This window comes from Vipera ursinii, assembly GCF_947247035.1.
Source record: "Vipera ursinii genome assembly, chromosome: 2".
Lineage (NCBI taxonomy): Eukaryota > Metazoa > Chordata > Lepidosauria > Squamata > Viperidae > Vipera > Vipera ursinii.
Window position 1 is genome coordinate 259,722,639 of NC_139513.1, and position 11,356 is coordinate 259,733,994.

The window sequence follows — 11,356 nt, forward strand, 5'->3', positions numbered from 1 at the left end:
CGAAAGGAGCATCTTGCTGGCTAAGCGGGTTGCGAGGTTGCATGGCGAAGAGGGTGACGAAGGCGCGCGAAACGGACGAAAAATCCCCAGTCGTCCTGGGTGGTGCGGGCGATGGAGTCCAGTCCGCAGTTTCCGTCTCTCCTCAGTAGTCTTCGTCTCTGGCAGCGGCGGAGGGCGGAGAGACAAGCGCACGGAACAGCCAGTTGTTTAAAATCCTTCTAGAACCGTTTCTAATTCCCCCTTGCGCCGGGGAAGGGAGAGCGGGAGGGGGAGGAGGAGCCGGAGGCTGGTGGGGGGAGGCAGCCAGCGGAGAGGAGGAGAGAGAGCAGCCTGTCCTGGTCTCTGCGTGTCAATCACAGGGCGGAGGTGTGTCCGAGCTCGCAGCGGGCCAATGGCGTGTGTGTGTGTGGCAGCGTCTCCATGGTGACTGGGCTGTTCCTGGGGAGGCTGTGATGGGTTGACAGGTGCGTGACAGTCGGAGCTCTCTGCAGGCATGTACGGCAAAGGCAAGAGCAACAGCAGCGTCCCGTCCGACAGCCAGGCCAGAGAGAAGTGAGTACAGCCCGCTGGACCGCACAGCCTGACTGGGCGGGGAGGTGGGCGCGCGTACGCCCCGCACAAAGTAACTTTACCGCTTATGAGAGAGGGGGGCCTCGCTCGAGACCGGGGAGCTTCACCCCGGCGCGGGAAAGAAGAGGAGATCGAAGAGGCGGAGGGGGGCAAAGCTACAAGTCGGGGTGTAGAGTGGAGGGTACGCGCCACGCTTCCGAGCCCGGGGAAGAGAAGTGCGCCGGACCTGGTTCGGGAGGCGGCGGAGTGGGTCTCGGACGCTCTTTCCCGCGTGGGCTGGGAGCAGGACAAGACGGGACGTGTCTACTGCGCTTTCCTTGTGCTGCAGATGGCGAGGAGACTATAGCCGGGTCTGAGGGGAGAAAGTGATTCCGACAGACGGCGTGGTGCCTGGCTCCACGCGAGGGCAGGGTCGGATTAGCGCGGAGGCTCCGGGTCCTCTCCCAGTGTTTTGGTTTTGTTTCTCCCTGCCTTCGCCTCCGTGTTTTATGGTGTCACTTTGGGGGAGGGGGAGGAAAATGGTGTTGGAGTAACTTTGGTAACAAAAGAGTCTGCCGTGTGCTCGTGTGAAGCTTCCGCTGGAGGGAAAGAAACAAAAAACCCCAACTCCGCGACATTCAACTCTCTTCTCCCGCTTTCCCCCCCACCGAAGATCTAGGGTCTTTTTCACTCCTTACCTTTTTGCACAGATCTGCAGCTCTTCCTTTGGGTCTCTAAGGGATAGGTGCTGCACGCATTTCAAAAATACGACGAAGTAGTTAGTAGTTTCTGTCTTTCAAGGACCTGGTATACAGGAAGGGCTTGTTGGTGAAATCGCGATTGTTGAGGGAAAATGTGAAATCGAACTGTAAAGTGAAAGAAGATTTTTTTTTTAATAAGCAGTTGGGTCTGGGCTTGGAGAGGATTTGGAGATAATCCTGGCGTGGTAGACGTGTTTATAACAGTAGTGAATTGGAAGTCCTTTACAATATTGATAAAAGATCCATTCTCCATTTACAGAAAGCTACTTAATTTCAATGCAATAATTATTTCCTCAGTTACCAAAAAAAACGGCCATCAAAACTTTTAAACTAAGCATGAAATCTCATGGAAAATATGAAAAAATATTTAGATAATTTTGCTAATAATCATTTGCTATTTGCTATAATTTTTGATTGTTAACATAAGAAAAAGTACAGCCAAACGATTAGATTAGAAAGTAGTGATAACACATTACAAGTAAGCAACTATAAAAGATTGTTTTTTTATGTTGTTTACTTGTGAATTAAAAAGTCCTGTTACAAGTTTCAGTTTTCACATTGTTGTCAGTTGTAGTTACAACTTTCATTTTCCTCACTGAAAATAGTAGAACATAGAACAGAGTTGATTATGAAGGATTTTTTTCCCTCTTTCTTTTTTGTTAGCATATGCCCAGCAGAATCAGAAATTATTTATTGCATATTTTCTTTTCTTCTGAGCAGACTTTAGTAAAGTAGTGTATTAGATGCAGGGTGAAGTGTTTGAGTTATGGACATGTTTACAGAAATGGTTTTGATATCTATGATTTTTTAAAATGTCACTTATGTAACTTTGGAACTTTTACACAACATGAAAATGAATGTGCAAAGTAAGATTGAGCAGTTTCTCTTGAGGAACTTTGCATTGAATCTTCACCTAAAGATTTTCTCCCTTATAGCATTCTGAAAAGGATAGTTACTTCCTGATTCTAAAAACAAAGAAGTACGCCAAGTGATTTGTCCAATATTTGATATTGGCATAGAAAGAATACAAAGATAGGGACTGAAAACTAAATTTGAAACAAATTAATGGATGTTTAAAATTTGAAACAGTGAATCACATAAAGCTAAATAAGTTTACAATACTGTATAAGTAATAAATTCGTATTTTTTGGGATAAAACTATGTAGCCTACTGATTGTTATGTGTTTTTGACAATTCATAAATTTGCATTAACTTTAGTTAATGAAAGCCTGATTGAAAACAAATATTAAATTACCATTTTGGGTAATTCTTTATATAGAACTTTTATTGTATTGGAATTCTTAAAAAGTCTACACGTCTGAAATATTGTAGGACTTTATCAGTATATAGGGTATGTTGAGCTACTATCAAGTAAGGAATACCCTTTGGTGTGAAGTTAGGGGAACTGCTAGATGGTGCTGTTTGATCTAAATACATTCTTCGCCCCATTATTTACAGTTTGCTATACTGTCTGGTAGGGCTTTTTCTCCTGAATTTATACAATATTTTAAAATGATAAATCAGAAATACTCTGATATAAGCAACTTAGAATTGGAGGTTATGCTTGAGTCTGTCAAATTGAATAATATAAACAGTAAAGTATATTGTTATTAAATCATTTATATAAAACTGTTGTTTTATTATCACATTTTTTTCAATATGTCTTTCCTCCCCCTCTTAGGGCCAAAGTTCTTTCTTCAGAATTTGTGGAGTTCAGAGGAAGGAATATAATATAATATTCTAATCTTTTTATACATGCATGACCTGAGCATTTCCAATACTTTAGATATAATTAAGCATTGAAAAATGGTACATTCTGGTTAACATTTTTTTAAAAAAAATGTTAGAAAAAATGCTGTGGCTTCATATTTCTTGAAATTTTTTTATGTAAATAGGCACAGGCTATATATAATGGTGGCAACTAGTCTGTTTTAAGGATTAACGTCCATTGTCTATAGAGGTTATATTTATTTAAGCAGATCCATTATTAAAAGGGTAATTATACAACTTTAAGCATGTTCATGCAGAAATAAATCTCAGTTTTAATATATCTTGTGGGTACATAATTATTTTTGTGATTCTAGCATAGCTGTTTAAATGCTAAAGAATTTATGTTAAAAATAATAATAATAATAATACATTTTGGCTAGTCCAGCTTTGGTAAACTAATACATACTGTAACAATTATATAGACAAGGACAGTTCTACAATGTGAATCTGTGATCTAAGACTATATGCTCATGTTGTGAACCTGTTGATGATGAAGACTTATCTGTTTATGGTTAAGATTGTATGTTTAAACCAGACATGTCAAACTCGCGATGTCACATGACGTCACACAATGTATCAGGACAATTTTGCCATTGCAAAATTGGGGTGGGCATGGCTTCTGGATGACGCAACTGGCCCGTGGGCTGGGAGTTTGACACTCCTGGTTTAAAGGATGAATTAAAGATGCAGTCAATGTAACTTTATGTCTAAAGCATTCCATATGTGTTTTCTGATTTCTTGCTACAATTCATGCTAGCATTGTTCTGGCAATGTTATAGATTCAATGAAGGAATTTAGTGTGTTGGAGAATACTAAGCGGAGGAGTCATCTAACTTCAAGAGAGCAGCCCCAAAAGATCCATGAGAGCTTCAAATAACTCTTCTCCTAGGAACACCTGCAGAGGTTGTAAACTTAAGATAAAATTTTCACAGATGTCTATACTTCAATACAATAGTTGCAATGAACTTGTCCATTATTTCAGAGATCGGTCAGCACAAATTTGATCTGCTGTATCAAAGGTTGGCTGAATGGGGGTCTATTAAATTGAGGGTTTGCTGTAATTTGTGTCTTTCACAAAAACCTTAAGATTGCTGCCAAATTCCTATAAAAATGTTTTAAAAGATCTGATTCATTTTAATAAATACTTAGATTAGGTTTTGTGTAGGAGGCCTATGGAAAGGACTCTTGACTGCTAATCAAATAAATGAAAATTCGGCCACAGGGAACATAGTTTAAGAAATGCAGAAGCATTGTCTGTATGCTCATGCGGGCTGTTTTTGCCTTTCTATTTCTCCATGCTCAGATTAAGTAAATACGACTTCAATTAATCATTGGTCCTTATTCAAAGCCAGACATTTTCATTACTAAAACAAGCAAATTCAGGTTTGTAATTAATGTAAAAATACTTTCTTGTTTAGATTGTGATAACTATAATTCCCTGTTTTATAGAAACAGTAGTTAAGGTTTATGAGGTAATTGTGGTCGTTCTAAGGGACAATGACAGAGAAAGGACTTGCTTATTAGATATATTTCCCATCTTTGATTCAGGAGTTCAATGTAACATACCTAGTGTTCACTGTTCTTTATTTTTTCCATAACAACAACCTTGTGAGCAGACAGACACTGAGAGATCGAGAGACATCCAGTAGTCTTCTTTGGCTGAGGTTGGTCTAGAACAGGGGTTCCCAACCAGGGGTGCAAGATGATATTCCAGGGGGTGTGAAAACGGGTTTTCAAAATTAAATGCATAATTCGTTGCCATTATTTCGAAAATTTGTAAGGGGTGCGAGACTATATCAGAAGTGTTCTAGAGGTGCGGGGTATAGAAAAGTTTGGGAGCTGCTGGTCTAGAACCTAAGTTCCAGTGCTCCTATGGTAACCACTATATTACATGGGTTTTCTGGAGATAAACATAAACATCTCATGATCAGTTAGAGGTGCATAAAAATGCCACAGAGAATGGCTTAACATTCAAGTGTCAATTGGGATTTTGGAAACTTTATTTAGTTTAATTATGGTTCTAGCAGCTTTAATTTTGACTATTCTAAACAAAATATGCCAACTCTGAAAAGAAAAAGTAGATACATTTTTAAAATATAAAATTAACTCACAAAGTTAATTTTTCTTTAAATTGTTAAGTGATGTATCATGAAATGAAGACGGTGTCTTGTGGAAGTACACCATTATGGGATTTAACTTTCATTTCCAAAATTCCATTGACTTGGAAGTGCCTTTTCTTCCAATACAGAGAAAAATGCTTAAAATAAGGAAAAAAAGTCATTATGGATAAAATGTGTGAGGCAACATATTTATTTGTATCACTAAACATTCATTTTGAAATGGTGCAGGCTCTGTTCAGAGAATTTAAAATAGGCAGCATATTACCTTGCCTGAGCAGGGAAGTTAAGCAGGATCGCATCTAGTTAGTACTTGGATACAAATGCAGGCTGAAAGCTACACTTAGTTGTAAAAAATTCCAGAAACAGGAACAGCAAACTGGTTCTGAATTGCTGTCAAGAAAAGGGTATTGACATGTTAGGAAGTCTCTATAACTTAAAAGCAACATTGGTTGCTATTGATAAGGATGAAGAATATTTGTATTGGGCTTTTGTGACTTTTCTCTCTCTTTTAATGACTGTAGCGTTAAGGATTTGATGCATTCAAAATGCTTTCTTTTGAGAACACAGAAAAGCTTGAAGGTTTTATGAGAAAGAACAAGATTCAGAGTGAAATAAGAAAGTAAGCTCACGTTCTTAGGTTATTTAAATTGTACCAGAAATTCAGGTTTCTTTTTAAATACCAATCAAATGATCAGTATTCTTAGTGAGATGAGGAATAAGCATTTGTAATGAAAGCCAGTTAAAACTGTTTTTGTCCTCTGTATATTTCTCAAAATATATTTTACAGTTAATTCAATAGAACATTGTTGTATCTCTATTAAATACAAATATTTTTTAAAGAACAAGTTTAGGGAGCTTAATAGTTGAGAATGCAGTGTGCTCATATGAAAAATTCCAAAATTCATTCTCTGAAATGTTCTCTTTTTTCTTCCATAACTTTCTGATCTGTCTGTTCTGAAGGTGGATTATTTTTTTTAGAAGTGGTTCTTTTAGAACAGGAGATGATTCATTGTATTGCAAACATGGCCAGATGCCAAAAAAGGTCCAATTTAGTCTGGGCACATCTTAAATTTTGCAAAACATGTTCTCTTCCAAAGCAGCTGTGAAAAAGGACAACCTCTTTTCATAATGACCAGATTAATATATTTTGGGAGATAATCAGAATATGTTTTGCCCAGAAATGTTCTGCAATGGACATCAAACTTTTGAACATAAGATGCTTAAAATGTGTAACTGAGTCATGTAGTCATGTATGTAATGGCTCCTTTTTGAACGGAATTTTTTTTCTGAAAAACTAGTATTTGAAGATTTTTGTTTTGTAAACATACTAGTAGTTTATAAATAAACAAGGCAACAGATGCAATTGATATTGTGTACTTTCCTAATGATAAATATGATACAGAAAGGTTAAAAGAACACACTTTTTCCATCATAGAAAAATAGAGTTGGAATATGTTACCCCTGCTCAATGCAGGATCTGCTAGAGCACGGGTGTCAAACTCGCCGCATCATGTGACGTATCATGACTTTTTTTGCATTGCTGGAGGTGGGATGGGCGTGGCCTCTGTATGATGCAACTGGGCTATGGGCCGGCAGTTTGACACCCCTGTGCTAGAGCATCTCAGAATGTGATCGTGTAGCCACTGTTTGAAGATCTCCAGCAGTAAGCTTGTAAGCCGCCCTGAGTCTTCGGAGAAGGGCGGGATATAAATGGAATTAAAATAAATAAATAAAATAAATTCCTTTATGTGGCTGAATGCATATTGTGTTGGCTGAAGCTCATGTAGTCATGAAGTTTCTTATGACACTGTCCTGAACTTACTTAAAGTATGTTCTGATTCTGTCAATTATATAACTATAAAAACTATATCACTTTCTGTATTTGAACAAGCATTTAATTCTAGAAGTTTTAGAAGATTATTTAGGAATTTAAATTTTAACCTTACTTCAAGTGCTTTACTCATTTTTAAATTAAGTACAGTTATTATATAGCACAGACATGTCAAACTTGCAACATCACGTGACATCGCGTGACGTATCAGAAGTTTTTCTCCATTGTTGGCAATGGGGTGGGCATGATTTCGTCATGACACATCCGGCTCGCAGGCTGGCAGTTTGACACCCCTGGTATAGCATGACACGTCTTTTGAATAGTTAAAGCCTTGGTTTCATTCTTATTTAATGAGCATTTGTTCTGTTTTTGTAGTTTTAACACAAAAGAAATTGGGGAAGATGTACAGTTCACTAACAAACAAGGTAGTAACTGGGTTCTTCATGCATCATTCTAAGTCAGGGATTGGCAACTTTTCTTTAACACAAATATAACTTGCTCAGCAGGATGCATTCTGATAATAGGGTAGTTTTTGTTTTTTCCCTCAGAATTTCTTTTTTGGCCCATTAAGGATCGAAATGGGAGCAGGACTTTTCTGGGAAGCAAATATTTGGCAGTTTCTAGGAACTAAACTTTTCATAATAGAAGACCTTTAATACTAAGAAAATTGGTGACTGCCTGTTCTATGATTTTAGTCCTATATATCAGTTTCAAAACTTGTATTTATCTTCTTTTTTATCTTAATGAATTGAGAGTTGCTTCTTTCTCATGATGAAAACTGGTTGACATCTGTGCATAGCTGAAACTAATTTGCAGTGAGGCCCCTGACTATGTCAGCCGTAGGTCTCACATATGAAACTGTACACAAAATTGGGAAATAAAAGGCTTTTGGGATTAGATTAGATTAATGTGAAATACTTTTCTTGGAAATGTTATTTAATTATGTTATTGTTATTTAATTAGAATCAAATATGAGCACCTAGAAAGGCTGGCACAGGCTATGCGTGAGTTGGGGAGAAGCACAGTGCAGGTGAAAAAATATTGGGATGGATGGCATAGCATGGGTTCAGCACAGGAAGGCCAGGGGGATTTAACAGAGTGACTTACCCTTTGATTTTATTTGTAGGAAACCAAGAGGGAAGATTACAAATGGCAATAATGTGACTGAGATACGGCAACTATTGCACATATCAGCTAGTTGCCAAATGCCCAAATTATGATCTTGTGACCATGGTGAGGGGCTGCAATGACCGGAACTTTAAGGAACAGTCATAAGTACCAGCCATTCAGTACCATCAGAATTTCACTTACTGAACAAGATGAGAACTACCTGTGTAATTTACAGGTAGTCCTGGACTTTTGACCAGTCTCCTAGCAACTGTTCAATGGACCTCCACAGAGCTACTTAAAACCCCAGATTTGAAGTTATGATGCCCCCCTCCGTATTTTGCACACTCAGCAACTGGCCTACATTTAGAGCTGTTTGAAGCATCCCATGATCATGTGAATACAATTTACAATGGCTTTTTTTGCCAGAAACCAGAGTTTACTTCTGGTAAAATACACCTTTTCCAGACAATGGATTTGCTTAATGACCATGGCATTCATTTTACAACCACCTATATTGCTTTAAGACCACTGCAGAAAACGTAGTAAAACCAGGTGTTGTCATGTGGTGACCCTCTTAATGACCTGCACAACTTACAACTGTAATTCTGGCTTAGTCTTGGTGCTAAATTGAGGATTACATGTAATGTTAATGGAATTCCAGCCTTACAATTAGTGATGTAGTTTTTGTGTTCCTGTAATTAACTATAAAAACTACAGTCATAAAAAACTGAATATATTAGTTTTTCAGAGTCAAATATATGCATATCTTTGAATGAGGGGTCCTTGGTGCTCTCTGAGCTTGTTTTATTACCCTAACTAGGTAACATCATCAGTGCTAGTAAGGAGTGATGTTTGCTGTCGGTTTATATTCTGGTGTCTTACCTGTCAGTGTGTGTGGGGTGGTCTTAGGGATTCTTTGGTTGGGCTGAAGTGGCTCAAGAACCACTCGGAGACAGCTGGCTTGGTCTAACAGTTTATTGAGGTACCGAACACTCAGGTGCTCCACTTCTGCTCTTTTATAGCCGGCAGCCAGCTGGCTGCACCAATCCGCTGCTCGTTCTTCTCCCGCCGGGATTGCTGAGCCAATCGGCTGTGGTGTGTGTTTTGACAGCTTTGCGTCCTCGTGGCGGTTTGCGCATGCGTGGTGGAGAGCTGTGCTGACAGCGGAGAGCTGTCAGCTTGCTGTGCCTGCGCCTTCGCTGGCGGCAGCTTTTGACAGCTGTCAAAAGCTACCGCGTGTATTCCTGTCATAGTATTTACCTCATACAGCGGTTAACATTCTTCCAACTCTTAATACTAATATTAACAATTAACATATAACACAGGGCTATTTGCTAATAGTTCTTTGGCAGTTTCTAGATTGGGGTATTGCTTATTTGATTGTTGGTATGAAGTTGACCTTGGAGTTAATCTATGGTGATCTGAGTGCTGATTACTGGTGGAGAGATGCTGGAGTCTTTTTCTCTTTTGGTTTGGTTGATTGTCTCTTTTGCATAGTCTGTAGATGTTGTTAATGTCTATGTGTCTATTGATGGCTGATTTGTCAGCATGCCAGGCTTCTAGAAATTCCCTGGCATTTTTGGATTTGGCCTGGTCTAGATTGTCACATTTTCCTAATTGAAACTGGTTAAATCTGTCTATCTGTTGTGAAATTAAAGAATTTTTGTCATGCCTTTTGATGGCCAGTTGGTGTTCATGGATGCATTCTGCCAGTCTTCTGCCTATTTATCCCACATAGTGGTTTTTGTAGTTCTTACATTGTATGTTGTAGATGACTCCTGTGTTTTCTTCTGGGGTTGCTAGGTGTTTTGGTTTGTTTAGGATATTTTGAACTGCTTTAGTTGGCTTTTGTGCTACGCTAATTCCATGTGGTTGTAGTAGTCTATTTGCATTCTTTTAGAGAGTTGTTGAGGCCACTTGGAAGTTTTTCTGTGTCCACAGGGTTACCTGAGTAGTGCAAATGGGTGTGGAGCCACCTTGGAACTGCTGTAAAGACTGTTGTGGAGCTGTACTTTCTGCAGGATGTTTTCTGCTTGTGTCCCTTCACTGTTGAACATAAGTGCAGGCTGTTGGGGATGAGTCTGTGTGGTATGCATCTCAAACTGAAGCACAAATGGTTCCTGTAGTCTCCAGTTTTTCTAAAAATCCGTTTATACTCCCGCACCATTCGAAGGGTGTTCATCCCAAAGTGCATACTAAATCTCAATGGAGATTCTCGGTAATCCAGGTATGGTTATCCCAAAGGTGCTTTTTCCAAGAGCAAGGTGCAGTTCCAAGAAAGTTCCACATCCTTTTGCACTACTCAGGTGACCCTGAGGACACAGACAAACCTCCAAGTGGCCTCAACAACTCTCTAAAAGAATGCAAATGACCAGCTGTCTACAAGGAGTATAAATCCTTCCATTCCCCACCATCCAGTCAGAGCTGAAGAAGCTTCTTGGATAAGAAGTGAAACATCTTCAAAGAAAAACAAGAAAGTTCAGTTGTCTCTTGAAAAAGCAGCTTTGGGACAACTATGACCTGGATGCCTGAGAATCTCTGCTGATTTATTCTTTGTTTGCTATGATTATACTTTATTCAGCATGTTAGTAATTTTCCCCTTAAAATTATATTCATTGTGACAAGGAGAACACCATTAAATTTTCTGAGTTGGTTTCAGCTTAAGTCACAAACTAACCACAACTCAGGTTCACAGGGGAATGTGTAGATAATTACTAAAGCCTTCTTTAGATTTTAGTAAAATAATCTTAGTAGTAATCATTTTTTATAAAACCTTTTATGTAAAAGCATTTGTATTTACAGGAATATGGAATACTGAAATGAAGTTAAATGAATGGAATGAAAAAAATAAAAAATGATCTTAAATGTACCGTACATATGTTTGTGTGTCAGTTTTTAAGTCAAGAAGTACTTAAAACCCATTGCTAACAATTATATTCTGCTTATTCAGAGTCCAACTTTCATTTCCATAGAGTATCACATGGAATACTATGTGCACAATTTTGATCTTTGTACTATGTACACATCATAATATTTGAATATCTTTTCCAAGATTTCCTTCATGGCTGCTCTACTAAATGCTAATCTGTGGCATATTTCTTGACTACTTGTTCCTTTATAGTTGATGACTGATCTTAAAAGGCAGAAGCTACCCATGATTTTAATATCTTCCTTGCCAATTCTGTGGCTGGTTGTTCTACCTATTGTTATTAGTT

General features: G+C 38.5%; 1 protein-coding gene across 4 annotated transcripts in view; it reads left to right on the top strand.

The window, feature by feature from the left end:
- Positions 1 to 475: 475 nt before the first annotated feature.
- Positions 476 to 11,356, top strand: part of SSBP2 (single stranded DNA binding protein 2) — a 142,837-nt gene continuing 131,956 nt past the window's right edge. For all 4 annotated transcript variants that reach the window (XM_083357252.1, XM_083357250.1, XM_083357253.1 and 1 more), the window contains exon 1: positions 476 to 552. In XM_083357252.1, coding sequence (XP_083213378.1) covers positions 494 to 552 — 59 coding nt within the window. In that variant the 5' untranslated portion in view covers positions 476 to 493. The remainder of the gene's footprint in view (positions 553 to 11,356) is intronic.